At 44.6% G+C, this 22939-nt stretch overlaps 1 protein-coding gene and 1 long non-coding RNA gene across 4 annotated transcripts in view; one reads left to right on the top strand and one right to left on the bottom strand.

Moving 5' to 3' along the window:
- Positions 1 to 309: 309 nt before the first annotated feature.
- LOC149852144 (uncharacterized) lies at positions 310 to 3393 on the bottom strand. Its single transcript, XR_016439472.1, has 3 exons — positions 3141 to 3393; positions 923 to 2019; positions 310 to 587 (listed from the first exon to the last, which is right to left on the bottom strand). It is a non-coding gene; the product is annotated as an uncharacterized LOC149852144 (long non-coding RNA).
- Positions 3394 to 3576: 183 nt separating this feature from the next.
- The window catches only part of ARNT2 (aryl hydrocarbon receptor nuclear translocator 2), a 164542-nt gene continuing 145179 nt past the window's right edge, over positions 3577 to 22939 (top strand). For 2 of the 3 annotated variants that reach the window (XM_090030185.1, XM_090030187.1), the window contains exon 1: positions 3577 to 3751. In XM_090030185.1, coding sequence (XP_089886311.1) covers positions 3721 to 3751 — 31 coding nt within the window. In that variant the 5' untranslated portion in view covers positions 3577 to 3720. Of the gene's footprint in view, positions 3752 to 4553; positions 4631 to 22939 lie in introns of all 3 variants that reach the window. The other variant, XM_090030186.1, reaches the window with a different exon arrangement.

Here is a 22939-nt window from a genome sequence, read left to right on the forward strand (position 1 = left end):
TCCGAATTCAAAGCGAATAGTTGCTGCTTTGCCCTAATGATTTTTTATGCTTGCTTTTTAGGGCTCCATAAGAAACTGTGACTCTACAAGTGCTAAGAACCTACCCTGTCAAAACTGGGGCTAATCATATATGAAGCTTTTGGCCAACTTTGTCCTGTGCCTTGGGCTTTCTGTTGAGCCTTACACTGCCCAGATCACATGCTGGATAAACAATAGGATGAGTTAGAAATTGAGCATTGCTGTTTATTCAGAATTTCTTTGGTTTTGTGGTCTTAGAACATGTTCTTAAAATTATTTGAACATCCTCCTCTTGATGCCTTGTAAGAACATGAAACAAAATGCAATAAACTGTGGGGATATCTGCCAACCTCTTAAAACTAAATGGGTGTCTGAGTCACGGCTGTTTCAGTTTTTGGCAAAATTCTGATTCAGGTTTTTTCCTTAATGTATCAGCATTCAACCTTAGCTCCTGTTGATCATTTTCCTTCTGTCGTGGCTTATGCTTTGTGTTTAAGATGAAACCACAAAAATATTTGAACAATTGCTGCACAGCCTGAAGCCAATGAGTTTGATTTTTTTCATAAATCCTGGAAGAGAGGCAAACCATAGAGTCTGTGTTTAAAACTGAAAACACTGAGAGGACTGAGTCTTAAAAAAGACTGTAAACCCTTCAAATGTACACAAATGTTCCTACTCTGATTTAGCTGTATTATAAAAATACGAATCCTCTTTAACATTAGCTGTTACACTGGAACAATTAACAGTTCTAATGTTGCTTATGAAATCATTGGATGTTAGGATACACATTCACCATACTTTATGGACATCAGAAGATTAGCATCTTACTATATGTACTTATTTATTTTAATATTTTTTTTCCAAAATAAGAGGAGTAAAATATTGTTTCAGTAATTTTGCTTACATGTACTCTCTGTTCCATAAATGTTTTGCCACAGGCTATAGGATGACAGTATACTTTCACCAGAAATTCCAGGATCATGCATAAGCTTTAAAGACAAGAGAAATTGAGATACAGCAACAAGCAGAAACATGGCTATTGTTAAATGCACAAGAGCAAGAAAATTAAGAGCTAAAGATGTCCAATGTTCTCATATCCCAACGTTCCCTACTTATACTCGAATGTAGTCATTGCATAAGCTTAACCGCTACGAGGGTGCAATGTGACTGCAATTCTTATGAATGTTCTATTGACAAGAATATAGAATGGCAGATTCAGCCATTTAATTCCTAAGCTGTGGCTTTGAATACGATCCTGAATGTTATTTCTGAGGCAGATCTTCATATGTGATTTATTTTCTTTCAAACCACTGATTCCTCCACCTTTCAGACAAAAGATAAGAACAATGCATCTGTGAAGACAGTGCTGCTGTTCTTACCTTCCTTCTTCACAAGGTACCTTGCTCTCTTTCCATTCACGTGTGTTGAAGCTCTAACACAAGCCTGTGCTGTTGCATTTCACTGTTAAGGCCTGTGTTAGTGAAACAGAAATCTTCAAATGGGATTAAAGAAACCTTTCCACATTGAGAAGAAATGTAATAACTTAAGTCTTTTATTTAGTTTTAGTGTAAAGTTGAGGGTGGAAAACACATTATATAAGGCTGGTGGGGATATATTTCAGAGAGACCTGTAAGGACTGTAATTAGGAGAGTTATTTAAAACCATCACACCCCCTCTTTTGAAAAAAAAAGAATTTTGTAGTGTATATTTCAGTGAGACAGTTAACATCTTTCTCTTGGAATAAAACAAATAACAAATACCCCCATTTCTCTGGGAGAGGCAAGGATTTTTGTGGGTGACTATCTGTTATTGGACCAACTGCATGGTTGGGATGAAGTCAGAGTAGCTTGTGAATGCAAGGCATACTTCCTCAAGCCTGAGTCGATTTCTCTGTCTCATCCAGCATCCTTTGCCCCTTCTTCCTCTCTCTCAACAGCGTCCTATCGCCATACCTCTGGGAAATACCTCCATGCTATGGCTGGTGGATCTGGCAGACCTTGACTGTAGGAAAACATTACAAAGAGTCTTGTCCCCCTACAGAATTTTGCAGAGAGACCACTATGGTGTGTTAGTGATCTCTCCCACAAAACACAGTGTATTAAAATATACCACATGTACTATAAAAGACCTTTGTGTCAAGGGACACAGCACTCATCCTCCACTCTGGCTGCTTCCTTGAGAAATGGTCCAAAGGACTAATGCCCACAGAGGCCCATGTAAGGAGTTGCCTTGTACCTATGACTTGCTCCTGCACATCAGGGCATCAGCCAGGTTAGCTTCCTAGCAAGAGACAGACACCGCTTCCCCTTCAGCTGGAAGGTGCCCTGTGACTTTAGATCTGTGGTTCTCAACCAGGGTGTTGCGACATGCTGCGAGCCCCTTCCCAGGATGCTGTGACAGGGGTGAGGCTGCAGCCTGGGTACAGAGGCAGATCTGGAAACAGCTGGAGCCTGCAATCTTCCCCATCTGATCCCACACACTCCTCCTGGAAACAGAGGGGTGCCAAGCTGGGTGCAGGGACACCCAGGGCAGAGACGGCCACTTCCATTCCCCCCTAACCCACCACTGTGAGAGCACAGAGGAGTCTTGCTCAGGGCACCAAACTCCTTAGCTACACCCCTGCCCCTGCCTGCTTTAGGCTTATCAAAGATCCCAAATAGAGTTGCTAACCCTCCAGGAGTCTCCAGGAATTCAATATAAATCTCCAGGAAACTGCTGGAAGTCACCTGGAAGGTAAGTGAGAGAGCAGGGGCAGCCAATCTGCAGCTCTGGAGCCACACACGGCTCTTCAGAAGTTAATAGGCATCTCCTTGAATCTCTACACAAGTGCACGACGTGACGTAATGGCTATGGAAGCTGGTCACTGTGCGCTTGTGCAAAGATTCAAATGTTAACTTCTGAAGAGCCGCACACTGCCCACCCCTGCGATAAGGCATTCATCAAAATAAATATTAAATGTTGGCATAGGCAGTGCACGTGCCCCCCCCAAAACTGGCTGCTGCTGATGCTTGTGTCGCCTGCGGGCGGCCCCTGCTCGGCCGCCCTCACTGCCCACGTCACCGCGGGCGCCTGTGGGCGATCCCCGCTCCCCGCCAACGCGCCCCTGCGGGCAGCCGCCGTACCTCCCCCTGGCCTCCGTGGTTCATGAATGTCGAATCCCATCTAGACACGAGTCCAGCGGGTTTTACCCGTCAGGTCAGTTAAAACAACTCGACACCCAGGCTGACCGGCGGCGGTGAATCCCACTCCCCCAAGGGGGAAGAGCAGGTGCTCCGCGATCCTGCAAGGGCGGATCCCCGCCGGGGAGGTCGTCCTCGATGTGAGGGGGCCGCCGGCGACGCCTTCGCCTCCCAATGTCACGTCTACACGCCGTCCACTGCGACGGGTGGGTGCCACGGGCACGTCTAACACCCCCAGGGCCTAGATGGCTTCAAACGAGGGGTGGGCCTGGCCGGGGCCGAGGTGCTGTGGCTGCCGCGCCGGGAGGAGCGGGGTGCGGGCCTGCGGGCCGCGGCCGTGAGTCGAGGCCGGGCCGGGCCGGGCCGGGCGGCGGTGCGCACGCCCGGGGCCCCGCTCGGCACATGCTCACTGGGGCGGCGGCCGGAGCATGAGCAGAAGCGGAGCGAGCGGCATCGGACATCTTGGGCGGCCTCGCCGCAGCCCCCCCGCCCGCGCCCTGCGCTGGATCCCGCTCGGGACGATATGGCGACACCGGCGGCCGTCAACCCCCCCGGTGAGTAGCAGCCGGTGCCGGGCGGCCCCCCCCGAGCAGCACGGCTCCCGGCCCGGCCCTCCCCGCGCGAGCAGCCGGGCCGGCCCCAGGGCTGCCGCCGCTCCAGCGCTTGGGAGAGGCGGCCCCGCGGCGGCGAGAGGCTCGGCACGCGGTGCCCAACAATGGGGAGGCGGCGGGACGGTCAGAGCCGCCCTCCGCCTCCTCCGTCCTCGCCGGGAAAGGGGCCCCGGAGGCATCCCCCACAACCCCCACCCGGGCTGAGGGGTTATCCCTGCTTTCTTCTCTCCTCCCTGCATTAGACTGTGTGTACAAGCGGAGGGAAGGGCGGAAAAGATCCCGCTGTCCGAGCCCCCCATGCCTGGGGCAGACCCCCCAGAGGTGGTGCAAGCGCGTCCTTAAAAAGCACTTGGGTCTTGCTGGGCGGCCCCTGGGGCAGGGGGCTGGACCCGGTGGCCTTGCGAGGTCCCTTCCAGCCCCCGTGTCTATGCAAGATGAGCTCCCTGAGCAGGAAAGAAATTGGAGTAACACGGGAGGAGGGGATGTCATGGAGGATGCAACAGAAGCAGTGTGGTGTGGTGCTGAACTGCCCTCCCCGTGCTAGCGACCTGAATGTCAGGACGGCTGGTGTTAGTTTGTTTTTGTAAGACCTATAAACGCATTGTAAAATTTTGCTAGGAGTCAAAGTAATGGACTAAAAACACTTTGGCCAAAACGTACGCGGGCTCTTTGAGGTGTAGGTATAGGCACAAATGTCACCGCTGCTTTTGCTTGTACGAAGGACTCATTCACGTTTCCTGTTCAGATGTGTTTTTTGCAGGGAGGAGCGCTCTTTGGAGTCCTGTCCTGTCTACAATCAAACACAAGTCCGCAAAATTTTGGGTAAAGGCACTTAGCCTCCATAAGCTACCATACCTGCAGTTGTTAAAACAAGTGAATAAAGCGGGTTGAAACAAAATGTCAGCGTGCATGTTTTGAAATTTGTACTTTGCTTACTTACTTTGTGGGGGGAAAAATGCTCAGCCAAATTAAAATGGGGCAAGTGAAATTTTACTGGGTTTGAAACAAAGGGTATACGTAAAAAAGTATTGCATCGTGGTTTTGCTTCACTTTTTTTTTTTAGTATTGCTTAATAATATATGGCTAAATTCTGGAGTTTTTAATGAGTTTTGCCTGAGCTTTCATTAGCATCACTTGGCCTTTTTCTTGGTTAAGGTCTTCAGAATTTGGTTTGTGTTCTTGGGCTGAAGCCTGCTCTGATTACGCGCCTGAGTGTTTGCACTTAAGTTGGTGGGATTTTCTGCAAAATGATTTTTGGCTCGGTGAGGCTGGCTTCTTGTATCAGTGAAGTGGGTAGAATCAGACCCTTGCCCCTTAAGATGAAGCTGTACTTTCAGAAGTCTAAATATTAAATGAAAATCAATATTTTATGAAGGGTTATTAAATGAGTATTATTTAGCAAGCGGTCTACAAAGGCATAGTCATTAAAGGTAAAATTCCTTTCACCCCTGTGATAAATGAGGCCTAATGAAGTGCATGTGAAATGCAGTGACTCCCTATGATAAGGGAGTGAGATTGTCTCTTTCCTTTTTCCTGCCATTGCAGGCTTCATGCATAGGAACCGCAGCCTTTCTGAGCTACTCACACAGCACGTTAAGGGCTACAGCATGTGCGTGTATGCACCTATGGATTCTTTGGTCCATGCCCTCAGTGCTGATCTCACACCTGACTGTCAGCAGGGCATGGGCGTGGACAGACGTAACAGCTATGCTAGTATTAAATTACAGTTATAACAGTATAAATTGGTCTGAAATAACTGTCACATGCCTGATCTTTAACTAGCGCTCTAAACGTATCTCATTTGGAGTTTAAACTTATAGTGGTTTGGCTTGTTGATGGGTTTCCCTTGCTTTATGTGGGTTCTGTATGTGCGAATTCGCTTTTATGAGATTGCCTTTTTTATACCAAAAATTCAGTATATGCGAGGTAAATTCACTCTTATGCGGCTGGTGTGGTGGAAGTCCACAGTCAGCTGCTTTGTACGGTGCATTGTGGGAGTGATGTGCACCAAAATATAGTCTGTTGTGTGGATCTGTGCTCCTCGCTTGTTGTCTGCGACACGTGTTTCTGTAGGTGCCATCCCAGTTATGATAGTGCCCTGTGCTTGTGTGTACTCTCTGCTGTTGGTGAGTACCAAAATTGTCTTGTAAAAGTAGTAAAAATATGTCTGGGGTCAGTACAGTTGAGGTCTTGGAAAGTATCCCTATTTGTTACATTGTAAAGTGGGTTCCTTTTATGCAAATTTGAGTTATGCACCGTTTTCCAGGAACACATGTACAGCATAAAGCGAGGGAAACCTGCATCCTGGTTTAGGAGCGGACAGTTGGGAGTGTGCATCAGTTATCCTGGTTTAACTGTTACAAGTGGCATATTCCCCTTCCCTTTGAAAGCATGTAAGAGCTGCATCTATCCACAGCCACAGAGACTTTCTGTGGCTTGTCAAAGGTGTATCAAAAGTCTGCTGTAACAGGCTGTGCTACTATGCACACTTTCTCAGTACACCCACAAAATAGGGCTCAATTTGTTGTGCCTCCATGCTGCAGATGACTTTGCCCATAGGTATTTTAACTGTTAATTTGGGGCATGTTGTGGAATTTTTGATGAAGAGTAAACAATATATGCAATGGGCAAGAGCCAAGCATAACTACAGCCAGATTTTCATATTCCCGTCAAACACGGCTTACATTGCAGTCTTGGGACTCTTCACTGCAAGTTTTCATTCCTGCTGATGCATGAAGGACTTTATCCTGGTTCTCACATGTTAGTCCATCTTTTCTCTTGTGATCGAAGACAGGTTGGAGCACATATCTACTGCGGGCTATGAATCGCCTGTTGTTGGTTACAGCCCTGAATTCTGTGTTGTCTGTTATAACTAATGATCTTATTGAAATGCAAGAAGAAGGGAGTAATTGACTTCATAGCTGTACTGCAGTGCTACGTTTGCTTGACCAAGGACACCAGCCCATACAGCTTCTGGAAGATTTATCTTCAGTTTGTGCTGTATCAGTAACATGATGTTCCCCTATTGCATTTGTATGCTTCTCTATTTGCATTTATGTATGCTGCAAAGCAGTTCAGACAGATTGAAATGAAAGCCATTGCAAATCTGGCGGTATGTTATGTTAGCCTCGGTGACAGAATTTTAACAAAGTCATATTTAATTTTGGCTAGATCCTCAGCTGGTGTAAACTGGTGGCTTTATTGATTTTAGTGAAGCTATGCTGATCTACGCTACTGAAGACCTGTTCTGTAGTGTTGGGGTAGGACAATGGAGAGCTTAACTCATTAAGACTTAAACGGTGATTAGAAATTACAACATGATTAAATTTTTATTAAGCAAATGTCTGGGGTTTTAACGACAGTTGAAAATGTAGGCAGGACATTAATCTGCAGCTAGCATAATACAAATAGATGAGTTTTAGTTCTGTCTCGGGGTAAGGGAAGAAAATGACTGTCAAATGGGGGACATCAGAAAAGAAATCCTGGGTGGAGTGGATATATCACACTTTTTAAAGTAGAATCGAATAGCACAAAATCCTATGCCCATACAGAGCACCATCTTCCCTCACATAAGTCACCTGAGTAAGAAAATGCTATATTTGGTTTTCAGTGACCTTCTTTTGAGGTTTTAACCCATTTTATGGAGTGTCCTGGGATTAGCAGTGACTAAGGAGTCTCAGTTGTATGACTCCGTTAGGCCAGAGTGCCCTGAGATCCAGTCCTTACTGTGGGTTTCCTAGAGGCAGTGAAACTTGGGGGTTAAAGGCGCAGATTTTATATGAATCTTTATGTAACTGCACCTTGCTGGGGTAACCATTTGAGGGACAGTCCATAGAGGGGGTCTTCTGTTCACAATCCCTTCCCTCAGGTTTTAACTTAGGAGGGAACAAATCAGCCCTTTTTAGTTTGTCAGCTGGTGTCTAACTGAAGTACCAAAGGCTGTGAAACATAATGCAGGTATGTGGGAAGCTCATGTGCATTATCACAAAGAATCAAAGTTCAATTATTTTCTTCTAAAATAAGATTGTTATATGAAAGACAACTGAATGAGAGCTAAGAATAAAAAACTGTGGAGGTGTAGTAGGCTTTTCATAAATTACAGTGAGTTCACAGTGCTGGTGGCTGTTCTAAAATGCATATATTTTTGGTGTCTTCATTTGTCCACAGTTATTGTTACTTTTGGGGCAGTCTGTTAAGGCATCAAAGGTTGAATTTCTCTTGTTTTGGTCATATAAGCTAAGCTATCACAAATGTACAAAGTTTCTACTGAATATGATAGCTGACTTCTACCCCCCCCCCCAATTCCCTCCAGGGATTGACTGGGGTCTGGTCAGTCAGGAGATGTAATTTGGGTTGCCTGTTCCAATTTAGCTTGGTCTAGTATTGACAAAAAATTGCCCCCTTAGGGCCATTTGTCAGCCTCTGTGAAATGAGTTCTTGCTGTCACTTCATTTCCTATTGGCTAAGTGGCCATAGTCCAAAACCACCACCGTGACTAGCACTACCAATATTTGGCAGTCAACCAAAGTCATGATTCGAGGCCCATTGTAAGAGATTTTAAAAAGTAAGTTTTATCACACTTCTGGTTTTCTATCCTCTAGAGTGTTGCTTTGGGTCATATTTTGAATTTCTTGCAACCGTGAATCTTGAATTTAAAAAAAGGAAAGAAAAGGGTTTTAAAGCTGAGATTCTCCTGCAATCACTTCAGATATGTCTATGTTGATGTTTAGGATTGGCTCTGAGGTCATCCTCAGCCAGCCTGAACCATCTGAGAGACACGTCCCTGTCTGTATCGTTGCTAGTAGTCCACTAGTCATGTCTAAAGTTGGCCACGTTATGCGTCTTATTTGTGAGATTTGAGTCCTTCTAGGAGGCACTTGTCTACTTATGGGCAGTAGAGGGATGAAGTGGTGGTGGGGAAAATCTGGAAGACAGGAATAGAGAGCTGTAGAATTGCATCTGGTTGACTGTGCTTGAATCCTACCTGCCGGGGTGAGTTTCAAACATACTTCAGAGAGAGGTGGCTAGGAGATGAGCCACAGGGGGGTCAACAACAGTAGGGTGAACTGCCTGTGGGGCAGTTCTAGCCTTGAGATTTACAGGGGAGATAGCATATATGGCTTTTAGGGTGACCTTAAAATTAACCTTAGTTAGCAGCCTAGATGCTGCCTCACTTCTGGGAAGCAGAACTGCAAGAAAAACACCAAATACTGTGTGACTTATGTGAATTGGCAATACTGTTGCTGCCTTGCTGGCATTCTCAACAGAGACACCAAAGACTGAACAACTGGAGACCAAAGGACTGTCTTGCCCACAGAAATGGTTTCATCAGCAGTGGTTTTTGGGGTACAGCAGACTTGTATCTTGTGGTTAAGGCAGGGGACCAGGACACAAGGTCTGCTTTCTGTTTCTGTCAGTGCATTTGTCTTAGGAGAAAATAAGATTTCTCTCTTTTAATTGGGCATTGTTGGGCTACTGTGATAAACAGGCTATTTGTCAGGGGTTTTTTGTTTTTTTTTGTTTTTGTTTTTAAACATTTGGGGTTTTGACACTGTTCTGGTAGGGATGCTTCCAAACATTCCCAGCCCAACTGTTCCTCCTTGCTGATTCAACCTAGAAATGCACTGGAGAAGCCACTGTAAGGGTGTTCTGCCATGGTCACTTGAGACTTCAGTCTTTGGCAAGCTTGGGAATGGTCTTTGGGAATGAGCCCAGAACAGCTTCCCTGGTTCACTTGTCAGTTTGCAGTTTGTGAGCAGAAGCATAGTGATCTCTGCCATGACATTGTGGGTGCCATACAGACATACCCTTTGATACTACCCAGATACTCTGGAAGGTCTGTATAGCTGCTGCTGGCTTGACAGTTTTACAGAAGCTCTGTTACCTGAAGCTGTTGATTTGGCTTGTTTATCAGTATTTTGTTGTATTAACCACCCCCCAGCAACTTTTACCTGTCCTGGCACATTAGACTTTAGATATGTTTTAGCGCTAAGTTGGATCCTACACCCAAGAACTATTCTGTTTTACTGCTGTAGTGGTAAGACTTTTGCTCTGAATAAAGCATAGACTAGCAGGTAAACTCCAAAATCAATTAAACAACATCCTTGGCAGTAAACGGTGATAAATGATGGAGATTATAATGGGCTTTAATGTATCTGGGATACAAAGCAAGTAATCTTGTTTCCAAGATAAAGTTAAAACAGAGATCCTAATAATTGTGTATTCATTAGCTAATAGGAGGCTTAAAACTAAGGATCTTTTTTCTTCTCTGATGTTAGTATCTTTCCTGCTTCAGAATGAGTCCAGCTGAACTGTGATGTATTGTTTTAGTGTCTCTTGAGTTATTTGGTGATATAGTTTTGAATTTTAAAGCTGCCTGCAAACAATAACTTATGCAATAGGTTGTATATTTTTCTAACACTTCTAATTTACAGACTTAGTGAGAAATTGATGTTCACAAGGAGATTTGAATTTGATAATATAGTTTCAATTTCAAATTTAAAAATTTGTGTTTAATTTCTAAGGATGCTTCAAGCTTGAGAAGCATGTCTTTGTACCTTTTAAAAAGAGTTGGGTTGTAGAGGTGATGATAGTGGTGATTTTTCATTTTACTAAAAAAATGGTGTAAGGTTGGGTCAGGCAAGAAGAGTAGTGGTTTCAAAACATGTCAAAAGGAAAATAAGTATATTGATTATGTAGCCAGTTACTGCTATTAAAGAGACATAGTGTGGTTATTTGTCACCTGAAGTATGGTGTGCACTGTGCAGCATGTGGGTCAGCTCTGAGACCCAGGGGTAGCATCAGGGGCTGGATGATGGGGCCCTGCAGGCAGCATCTAGCCTGCAGTCTGTATGTTTGCACTCCTTTCCCAAAGGATACATTATATTTGTGAAGTTTTATTTAAGCAATTCTGTAGCTTAGCATCCATTTTGTATAGAAGGCAAGGTAGAGGTGCATCTTACAGACTAATTGAATCTGAGAGGCATAAGCTTTTATGAGCCACAGATTGCTTCATTACTCTATAAGACCATCTCCACCTTGCCTTTTGCTGACTTGATTAACATGTCTAAGTGCCTCTATCCACTTATACAGATTGTGCGGATGTCTGTCAATGTCTGTGTGGGGGAAAATGTTGAATGATGTATTTATTTTACTAGATTTTTTTTAGTTGTGATTTGTATAAATCTTTTTGAATGGAAATTCGAAATCAAAACACACATCACAATTTAAAAATGTTTTTGTATTATTTAAATAAAACTGCTAGTAGTACCGTGAATATATAGGGGGGGAAAAAGGTTTATCACAATATGTTTTGCCTTTAAACAAAGGAAATATTATCTGTGAATATTTAATTTAGCATCTTTCTGGTTACCCATCCTTCAAGATTTTAAATCTAGTAATCTAATCCTATTCCTCCACACTTTTATTCATAGTTTGGAAGAGAAATGATAAGCTTTCTTAACTTAGAATGCGTTAATCATTGAACTGAACAAATTTTTCCTGTATTTCTCCTGCCCCGCCTTGCCTCCTTTTTTTCCTGTTGCCCTCTTTCTTGCCTCTTTGTTCACTGTTGAAAACACTCTTTATTGCCTTTTCACTTGCTTCTTTCCTTCTTACCACTCAAATTCCTTTCCATCTTTCTTTTCTCTAGTTTAATGCTGGTGCTATACTCAGCTGTGTTCCTGCCTCTCAATTACTATTGTTTAAATGTAAATGAATGCTGGCATTGTACTGCTGCTTCGCTCAAATGCTTAAACAGCCCTTAGTCTCATCTCTAATCAATAGGTAAAGTAAGCAATCTTCCCTGAGGATAGGTGAGGCTTTCCTGTTCTAACCACTTACCACGCTACCTTCCATCAAAGACACTACCCATGTGTAAAGTTTTATCAGCTGTCTCAAGAATTAAAACGTCTATTAGCTGAAAATATCTATTAGCCCTGCTCTGTTGATACATATACGTCAGACTACTTTGCTCAAGAACAGGTCATACTGTTGCATTTTCAGTTAAATGTCAAACACAGCTGGCAAAAAAAAAAATCATATATGGTAATTACTATCTTTCTCTAGTAGAGCCAATGGGGAGTTGAACTGGTTAATTACTGACGGTACTTGCATAGGAATTGGAAGGCTTTTCAGGTAAATTGTTAATAAATAATGCCTGAAATGGATAGTAATTAACACCAGATCATCATTCATACTGTATGTTAATTATACTATAATTTGTCTTAGTGCACATGCCTGTTTCAACATTAAGTTTTGCGTTTGCTAATAAGTGAATTCTACAGCTGAATGTATAACTACGGTATAACTTAGATGTATGCAAGTATTTTATAGAAATATACATGGCAATAAATCTTTGAGCTGCAGAGAACTCAAAACACTGCCGTTTTGAGAGATAAAAAGCAACGACTGTTTCTTTTGTAAATACAAACTTGAGTTGGAAAAATGGCTGACAGTTTTGGTGAGAGCTCATAATCACAGGTCCATGGAGTCATACCTGGCTATATGTCCACTAATTAGGTAGGTAAATGTCTGAATGGGTTGAAGTATACTCAGTGTTGTGTATACATAACACTGAACCTACTGTTAGAGCTGGGTGAAAAACCAGAGGCTGAATGCATGCTGTATTATTGTTTAAAAAAAAAAAGAAGAAAATAAAATGAAGGTCACATTGTTTCAGGATGCCATGGTGAAAAATGATGTAACTTTTACTGACTGGGCTGCACACCAGAAGACTCGGATCTAACCTAATTCACAGGGTTGTCTATTAGGATATCCTCTTCTAAGGATATGTGCTTAGCACAGTGTGCTGCCCTCCCCTCCCAATTCTGAAAGGCATCTGAGTACTGCAGTAATCAACTGAATCTAACAGCATTCATTTTTCCAGTGCCGTTTCTTTCATATTGCTCTGTCCTGAAGAGGAGCAATGTAGTAACATGTGGCAGGCAGAGATGTTGTATGTGGCCACTTCTGTTTTGCCAAGCTCCAGTCACGCAGCAGGAGTTGTGGTTACAAAAACAGGGATGTGGCAGAGGTCAAAAATCACTGATTGTAGTTGCTCCTTTTAACAACAGCCCTTGGAAAACAGCTATCAAAATGACACCTCCTGACTGCACAACTGCCCTTTCTGTTCTCTGAGTCGCATTTGTTTATTGACACAGCCCAGTTTTACTGTGTCCAGCACTGCTGTGCCAATACAGCTGTGGAAGTAAGAGGTGGATTTTATTGTACGTCATACATGACCAACAAAATTGCCAGCTCATTTGAGTCCAGTGTCTTTTATTGTTGGTGTTAATGTGAAAACACTGCTTAATGCTCAGAAAACAGTTTGACCTTAAAGTACTATAGCTAGGAAAACTCTTGTGTGGAAATGCCCAGTGCTTCTGGTACTAACCACTGATTGGTAATGTGTGTTGCAACAACCACTTTAAGTCGGGAAAGGCTGACTTCTGTGACAGAAGCCAGGGAAATAAAGTTAAGTCTAACAAATACTTTTGTGAGTCACAGTATCATTACAGGGAATGTGGATGCAAAGTTTTTAACAAAATCCATTTTTTGAATTTGTCCTCATCTTCTCTTGAGCAGCTTTGTCACTTTGAAAACGGCCTGTGACTTCTGTGACAAGTATTGCCTCGGTCTACTACAGACCTCCCAACCAGGGAGAAGAGCTTGACCAGGAATTCTTGGGTCAGCTCACAGAGGTAGTGAAGGCTAAGGATGTGGTAGTCATGGGGGACCTGAACTTCCCGGACATCTGCTGGGAAGAGCAGTCAGCCAGGTGTGACCGCTCACGTAGGTTCTTGGCCAGAGTGCAGGACCTCCATCTAACCCAGGAGGTGCACAGCCCCACCAGGGAGATGCCTTGTTGGACCTAGTGCTGGCCACGGGTGATGACCTGGTGAGGGGGTTGCGGGTGCTCGACCACCTGGGTGAGCAGGGTTAATCGCCTGCTGGAATTCACCATCCAGCAGAAGGTGGCAAAGGCATGCAGTAAGGCAGCGGCCCTAGATTTTAGGAGGGCAGACTTCAACGAGCTAAGGAGGATAGTTGGAGAAGTGCTGAGGTCCCGGAGGGAAGAGGAGCCAGGTGTCCAAGGAGAGTGGCCGCTCCTTAAGGAGACAATCCTCCAAGCCCAAAGGAAGGTAATCCCAACGAGGATCAAAGGGAGCAGGAGAGCACACAAGCCTCCGTGGCTCACCAAAAGCATCCGGGAATGTCTCCTTGCTAAAAAGGAGGCTTACACCCAATGGAAAGAAGGGGTCATCACCAGGGAGGGCTATTCTGTAGTTGCTTGGGGATGTAGGGGGGCAGTTAGGAAGGCCAAGGCAGAGATGGAACTGGGACTAGCTTCCCAGATTAAGGACAATAAGAAGTCCTTTTTTAAATACTTAGGGGGTAAAAAGAAGGTCCCGGGTAATGTGGGACCTTTGCAGGACACCATGGGAAACTTGGTCGTCACACCAGACGGCAAAGCTAACATGTTTAACGATTTCTTTGCCTCCGTCTTCCTAAGTAGGGACCAGAACAGCCACCTCCCTGCTGCGCCCCCCTCGGGCCCCCGGGGAGGCACACCTGGGCCACGGGTTAGCGAGGATTTAGTTAGGGAGCTTCTGGACGGGTTGGACGTATTCAAGTCAGCCGGCCCGCATGATCTCCACCCTAGAGTTCTAAAGGAACTGGCCGAGGTCATTGCAAGTCCCCTGGCACAACTTTATGAGCACTCGTGGTGCTCTGGTGAGATACCAGAGGACTGGAAGAGGGCCAACGTGGTCCCCATCTTCAAAAAAGGCAGGAAGGAGGACCTGGGAAACTATAGGCTGGTTAGTCTCACCTCGATCCTAGGCAAGCTGATCAAGAAAATTATGCTGGCACACATCCAGGAGGGGCCAGCAGGGGACTGCATGCTTAGGGGCAACCAACATGGGTTCATCAGTGGCAGGTCCTGTCAGACCAATCTGGTGGCCTTTTACGATCAGATCACCAGATCATTGGATGCAGGGGTAGCAGTGGATATAATCTTCCTGGACTTCCGGAAGGCTTTTGACACTGTCTCTCACCCCGTTCTCATTAAGAAACTGGGGGGCTGTGGTGTAGACACCCACACAGTCAAATGGGTCGCCAGCTGGCTGGAGGGCTGCACCCAGAGGGTGGTAGTGGATGGGTCCTTCTCAACCTGGAGGGATGTGGGCAGTGGGGTTCTGCAGGGCTTGGTCCTCGGGCCCGCACTGTTCAACATCTTCATCAGCTATTTGGACGAGGGGGTAAAAAGCACCCTGTTCAAATTTGCTGATGACACTAAGATGTGGGGGGTCGTGGGCACATTGGAAGGATGCAACAGGCTACAATCAGACCTAGACAGGTTACAAGGGTGGGTGGACGAGAATAGGATGGGCTTCAACACAGACAAGTGCAAGGTGATGCACCTCGGGAGGAACAACCGGCACCATACCTACAGGTTAGGGAACGCCCCTCTTGTCAGCATGGAGGCGGAAAGGGATCTGGGGGTCATCATTGACTCCAAGATGAACATGGGCCGGCAGTGTGGGGAGGCAGTCAGGAAGGCCAACCACAACTTGTCATGCATCCACAGATGCATCTGGAGCAGGTCCAGAGAGGTGATCCTCCCCCTCTATGCGGCACTGGTCAGGCTGCAGCTGGAGTACTGCGTCCAGTTCTGGGTGCCACACTTCAAGAGGGATGTGGACAGCATGGAGAGGGTCCAGAGGAGGCCACTCGCATGATCAGGGGACAGCAGGGCAGGCCCTATGAGGAGAGGCTACGGGACCTGAACCTGTTCAGCCTCCAAAAGAGAAGGCTGAGGGGGGATCTTGTGGCCTGTTATAAACTAGTCAGGGGGGATCAGCAGGCATTGGGGGAGTCACTGTTTCCCCGAGCACCGCCAGGAGTAGCCAGGAATAACGGTCACAAGCTGGCAGAGGGTAGGTTTAGGTTAGATATTAGAAGGCGCTACTTCATGGTCAGGGCGGCTAGGGTCTGGAACCAGCTTCCAAGAGAAGTGGTGCAGGCCCCTACCCTGGGGGTGTTTAAGAGGAGGTTAGATGAACATCTTGCTGGGGTCATTTGACCCCAGTACTCTTTCCTGCCATGGCAGGGGGTTGGACTAGATGATCTGCTCAGGTCCCTTCCGACCGTAGAAACTATGAAAATTGTTTCTGTATCCTGAACTCCTATTACATTTCATAGGACTTCTGGGTACTCTAGAAGAACAGTATCACAGATATATTTACATCCTCCTGTTCCGGTACCTTGTCTAGATGTTAGAATAAGTTTTCTTGTAATAAACAAATGCTAAGGTATACCGGATGCAGTAGTAGCTAATGTGCAGACAAATAGCATTTCAACTGTCCGTTAAGTAGCTGTCTCAACACATTTGTGGGAAGAGGGGGAATAAAACCTCGAGGTACTAAAGAGTATAAATCTTGTACCCCCAGCTTAAAACTGTTATATAGGTGCTACATTAACTTACTGGGCAGTTTCTCCCTAGTGACTAGCTGATGTGAAGTGTAAGGGTCTGTTATTGCTGCTAGGTACTGGCATGACTTCAGCTTAAATTGCAGAGGTCCAAGCTTTTAATGTAAGGTTCTGGGTTCAGATGTTGTTGGCTAACCATGAGCAGGGTGCTTATTGCAAGTAAACAGTCATTGCTTGTCTTAACCTTTAGATTTCTTTTGTATTTTCCCCTCCCCCAGACTACACATGTGATTACAATAGCAGCCGTGCAGAGATTTGGTGGGCTTAATGTCAGTTGTTTTGGTTAGGAACTCTTGAGCAATATACCAGCTTCCGCTGAGAGAGAGAACCAGTTCACTTCCTGTTTTTGTTGTGTCATTTCAGCCTCCCATTTAAAACAGATAAACTTAGGATTTCACTTTACAGCCATATAACTCCCATTGCTGTACCTTGAAATTATTAAAATCCGATTCATATAAGCAGACATGGAAGATGAACTCAGCAGAGTTATTTATTTATTTTTTTAATTCCTTGAGCATGCTGCTGCTGTTTCAGAATCCACTGGGGTCAAGGAATACATTTTCCTCCTTTAACTCCTTTGCAGCTGAAAAACTTGGATGTTTTGAAATTTGCTGCAATTTTTGATGGCAGAAAAAAGCATTGCAGCTTTTCAGGCTTCAAAGACTTGCTGGATATGAGCTTTTTAACAAGGGAATTTTAACTAATAGGAGCACAACATGCTCTTCACTGAAAATTTAATTAAACTAAATTATTTGAGGATTTTGAAATGTAAAGCCTTGGCTCTGACTTGCAAAGGCCTTAAAGACAGCTTTGGATCTAGTAAATAACACCTCTTTCCCTGGGAGACAGTGCCACAGGTGAGATCAGTGAAGGCACTTGAGAATGACCTGTGCTGGCAAGCCTGAGTGAGCAAGCTGCCTTTAGTCCAAAATACCATAAACCTATTACCTTTGGGGAATGCTTGGTTGCCTATCCATCTGAACAGTCATTTGGAGGAAGATTGAGCTTTTAGTGGGCTAAGGGAAGGAATTGTTAAATGGATAGGAAATAAGGTTTTATAGGAGCTGCATTGCCTTAATTGTCTTTCTGCTTCCCTGAGGGCCTGGAATATGTAGTTTTTATGTTTATATGTTGAAATCATAGCAGATAATTGTTAATAAGAGAAATGAAAGAGGGTTTCAGAACAATCATTTAGGGCACTTCTACACATGCTGTGGGGGTGCAGGGCACTTTAATTTGAGTGGCTCTGAGAGCTGCCCTAATTAAAGTGCCTTAATGTCTCATGTATTAGCATCCCCGTGCTTCAAAATGGCAGCAGGAGCAATTGAACTAAAGTTCATTCAAATTTAGTTCAAGCGCCCCCACTGCCATTTTGAAGGACAGGGACACTAATACGCGAGACGTGGAGGCTGGCTGGAGTGCAGTAATTGCCATGCTCTAGCAGACTCAATCTAATTTAATTACAGCGTGTCAGAGCAGCCCCACAGCATGTCTTCAGGCAACCTTAAAGCACTGAAAACCAAAATAATATTAAAAGTAATCCTGTATATGGCTTTGAATCTCCGGGGGGGCAGGCGGGGGTGGTAATTATTTTTCCACAACTTACAAATTTTACAGAAAGATGCTTTCTGGCTCATAAGTTTCTGCAGCTATGGCCTTTCAGAGGCTTTTCAGAATTCCTCAGTAGGTTGTAGATGCAAGTTTTAACTTTGGAGACTTTTCTTTCTGTATTGCTTGTGCAGAGCTCAGACTAGGTTTTGGCAGTTCCTACCTGAGTAGGATATGCTCCAGAAATGTCCTACCAGCAGTGACCTATACTGATGACTTAAGGTTGACACAACCAACTTTAACTGCAAGTATACACGGAAGAGGATTTTTCAGAGGCTGGACTACCCCTTGGGTAAGAACTCAGGAACTGGCCCACCAGATAAGTTGTAGCAGTCCATTGAGTCTGGCTGGCTGTCTGCACCAGTAGCCAGTTGTAGGTGTTTCAGAACAAGGTGTAAAATCCTTGTAAAAGATAATTGTAGAATAAAACACCCATAGAAGAATTTTCTTCTGGATAAGTAATTGGCTTATGCTCTGGAGTATGTGGGTTCATATGCCTTATATATTTTATCCCAGTTGTATTGCCATTTAAGTGAGTATAACTACATACAGGAATAATAAAATAAAGATATGCATGGTTGTGTAAAATACCTTGATTGGTTTGCGTCAAGTGGAGCTTTATTGGTGGAAAGAGAAATTATCATGCGGTTTACACCAAATCCTGTTTTGTCTGAAGGTGCCCCTTTACTCGGGTAACTCTCATAAACTCCATTCTGCTGGCCAGGTGAGTTGAGTTTAAATACCTTGGCAGTAGGAGTGGAGATTGGTGAGGAAAGGCTCCGTGTGGCTGTACTGGGGGTGTGCAAGGAGCCGTCCTAAGTCTTGTACAAGCGTAGGTAATTGCAGACAATTCTAGTCCTCTTCACTGCGCTTAACACTGGTTCAGCATTACATGTACTTCAGAGGAGGAACCATAAATTGATTCTCCAGCATGGGATGTGTTAAGAGCAGGGAGATGCACCCCATGATACTGACTGAGCCCTCAGAAGCTCCAGGATTTATTGTGCCTCCTTGAGGCTCTGCCACCTTCAAAGCGAGCAGATGTCTCCAACGCATAATCAGTGCCTAAGCATTCTTTTATCATTGCTCAGTTTAGCATAGCTGTGGAAATTATGTGTAATCATCTCTAAGACCATAAATTATCATTTCTTTTGGAGAAAAATTCTTGGCTGTTGTAATCGGCCTACATATCTAAGTTTTATTGCTGCCTGGCTGTTTTGCCTTTGAACTGTGGTTTTGTGGTTAAGACACTAGACCAAGACTCTGTTTTACCCAGAGTCCCCTTGTGTGCCCTTGGGCAAGTCACTTAATACCTCAAGGCTGCAATTTTCTGTGCTTTGTATCTCTTTCTCCCACCTTGTGTCTAGGTTTTGAGCACCTCAGAACAGAACCTCTCTTACATGTTTGCATGAAGCTCGTTAGAATGGTGCCCTCTTGTTATTATGGACTAGTAGGCTCTTCAAGTGATACAGATGATAAAAGAATTTCTAAGTTGTTTTACAAGGGACAGATATCAGAAAGTCTGGTCCTGGAACCATCGTTTTCTACAGTGCTACAACAAAATCATTGATCAATAGGACAATTCATTACTATTTCAACCGTGTTCAGCTGTAGCCTGGAGAAACCTCCCATATTTGCTCACATTCACCTTTTTTCTCCAGTAATTAACCTTCCAAAACTGCGGTGTGCGTCTTAAATAGGGAAGTCAATTTTCTACCCAGAATAGAGCATGGAGATGCTCCAAAATGGCTGCCACTACTTTGCCTTCTTTTCCATCAAGCAGGTTCATGGAGAGAGGGGCAGAGTCCAGAAAAAGAAGATCCATATGGTTGCAGTGGTGTAGTTGTACTCCACTTTGATTCTTGTTCTGCACAGTTCCTGCCAGGAGCTGTGGTATTTCTGTTCAGGCAGTCCTGATGGCTTCATTATAGTCTTCCTGATTCCTTCGCTCAGCAGGTGTCAACAGCCTTCTCTCCTTTTCATGTACTTGATGTTCTACTAATCAAGTTATTCTTTCTCTGGCAATTTTGCTGTATGTTAGCTACTTCTGGCCTGTCTTCTCCACTTTCAGAGTCCTACATACTTTGTGTAGCTCTTTTTGAAATCCTAGATCCACTCATGAGTCCACTCTTCAGCAACAGCTACAGTCAGTGCCATAGTAAGGAAGTTTGGCACCCAAGGCAAAGCACGTAGCAGCAGCCTGCTCTTACCCTGCTCACCGATCCAGGTGGCATCCCCCTCCGCCCCCCATGCTTGCCCAGGAGTGGGCACAGTGGCATGGAGCTATCCTCCCGCTGTTCCCACGCCTCCCCAAACAAGTTACTCGCGGCTCCGTCCCGCGCTTCGCCAAAGCTGGGCATGACCTGTTGGTGCCCCTTCGCTTTGGTGCCCAGGGAGGTTGCCCCACTTGTCCCCTGCCCCCCACCGCTACGGCACTGGCTACAGTTTCAGCTTTTGGCTGAGTAGCCAAGAGTTGTTGACAATTCAGCTGTGAAAGGGTTAAAAACCGATAGCTTTTACCTGAGTAGCAAAGGGAAGGTGAGCAGATCTGCAGGTTAGGCTCTGTTTCTGCTCTCTGCAGCCACAACTTTGGAAAATGCTTTCTTTTTTCCCTTTTGTTCTGTCTTTCCCAAAGCAAGGTGTGTGTCGTATTTGGGGTTGTGTAGTATGCAAGGATGGTATTTCACAGCAGGCTGATTAAATGTCTACCACTTAAGGTGATTATCATCTTTCATACATAAAAACTGACATCAGGTTTAATATATGGATTCATATGAATATGATCTATCAAATGTCATTAGAATGTAAGACTATTTCCTGGCTTCTCATTCCACATTTTCTTTGTTAAGTCTTACAAGGTTCTTTATTTTTCTCTCTCATTACTCCCCACTGACTGTGTACATGGTATTGTAAATGTAGGTTTCCTCCAAGCTGCGCATATGCGCAGCCGTGCACAATCAAATCTTGCAGCGTAGTAACTTTTTAATGGGGCGCACTGGGGCCAGCGCAGGGGCCGCTCTGCTCTACTCTTCACCACTTTGGCAGTCCCATGGGGAGGGAGAACGCAGCCCTAAGGGGCTGTGCTGCTGATCAGTGGGCAATCATCGCCCCTGCCCCTTCTTCCTCCATGCCAGCAGTGGCTCCTCCCCAAGGCAAGGCAGGGGCAGTGGCCAAGCCAGGTACCACTGGCTCCAGGGAACTGCTACACTCCCCAGCCCCTTCAGGCAAGCTTTGCTCTGAGCCCTGCCGGCTTTGCCCTAATCTTTGCTTTCATCCCTGTGCTGCAAGCCCCACAGCTCCTACGCCAAAGCCCGGCAGCCCCACGGGTCTTCCACGCTCTGCCTGCTCCCTGCCTCCACGCCTCGCTGCAGCCTTTGAAAGCAACACCATGTGCCTTGCTGCCAGATCTGCCCAGAAGCGGGGTGTACATGGCGCCATGCTGCTTTCAAAGGCTGCAGCGAGGCACGGAGGTGGGGAGCAGGCCAAGCGCAGCCTGCATGTGGGTCCAAGAGACATGATAGGGAGGTACACACACTTCATGTACCAGAGGTACTGGAGACAAAGTCAGCTCTTTGGTAACTGAAGGCAGAGAACTCAAATGCTCGCCTGATTTTAAGTATTTAATTAAGTCTTAATTCTGACCACAGAGGCATGATTAAAAGGTAGCATGTGGGTAGTACAGCTAGTTTCTTTTATTATTTACAACAAAGCAAATTAAAAGCAGAATTGGGCCTTTAATGAAAAACACCTAACAAGATAATAAATAGACTGAGACTAATGTTAAAGAATGCATCTGGAACACAGCATAATATTAAAGGGGGAGGTAGGACCAATTTGGGAATGGACGGAAGCAGCGTGCTTATGGATCAAAGTGGGGTGCTCACGGATTGCTACACCTTGGAGGGAATATTGGTCAGCCTATATAAAACATCAGCTATAAAATATAAGATTTTAGTTATCCCAGGCTAAACCCAGGCTAACAGTTCAGGTCTAGACTTGATGACTTGAATTATAGCTGTGGGAACATGAAGAAATTGTCCCCCATGAATCAATAAAGAATTACATTGACAGATTTTGCTGTCATGTTTAAGTTACAAGCACAATTCAGCATAACATACTGAGTGGCCTATAATTCTCAGCTGCACTTTCTGAAAGAGTCTCTCTTCTCATGTTCATGACTCCCCATGTTCATGACTATCTTACTGCTTTTCCAGTCTTTCAAAATGTGTTAAAAATTCAATTTTGCCCAGGCATGTAGACAAACATCTAGCATGTTTGCATTGAATTTTATTAAATAAACTTATTCACTTCCTTACTTAAAGTATCTATAGAACTTATCTGTATCCTTTTGGAACTGAGTAGCTTCTATTGAATATGAAATAATGGTCTGAATAAGGGAGTATGGAATAAGGGGAATAATATTCCATTATTGCGTATTTTCTCTTGTTTTAAGTCAAGGAAAGAATTTCTCTCTTAGTGGTTCTGATAGCAAATTCCAGCATATGTAATTCTGGAAAATTTAGTAATGCAATTCACCACCACCTTCTGAAAACAGAAACCAGTTATTTCTCTTAACATGGGTCACAAAGCAACTCTGAGGCAAAAGCATCTGCCTGTCCAAGAAAGTCTTTTCAGAAAACAGCTCTTTGCACAGAAAATAGGAAGGACCAAGAGTCTTAACATTTATAACAAACTCTGGGGGAAATAAAGATAAAATGGCACTAGAAAGTCTGTGTACCAGGGCTGGCACTGTCATGTATTTATGGGTGCCAAGAAAAATCTGTGTCGTATTCCGGGAGAGTTCTAGGGTATCTCCTGAAAAGAAAAAAATCTAGAATATGATAATGGTAATATAATCCTTCCTGCCCTTAATTTCTGAATTTCCAATACCATGTGAACTTTTATCCTTTTCAGACATAAAATATGCAAAGCTCAGCGACTGCCTAGGAGATTGACATTCTTAACAACACAATCAACTGTCACCAGAGCGATGAAGAGCTGAAAAATCATAATTTTCATTTAGCCAAAACT

Source organism: Crocodylus siamensis, chromosome 15 (assembly GCF_052110815.1).
Source record: "Crocodylus siamensis isolate JL-2025a chromosome 15, ASM5211081v1, whole genome shotgun sequence".
Classification (NCBI taxonomy): domain Eukaryota; kingdom Metazoa; phylum Chordata; order Crocodylia; family Crocodylidae; genus Crocodylus; species Crocodylus siamensis.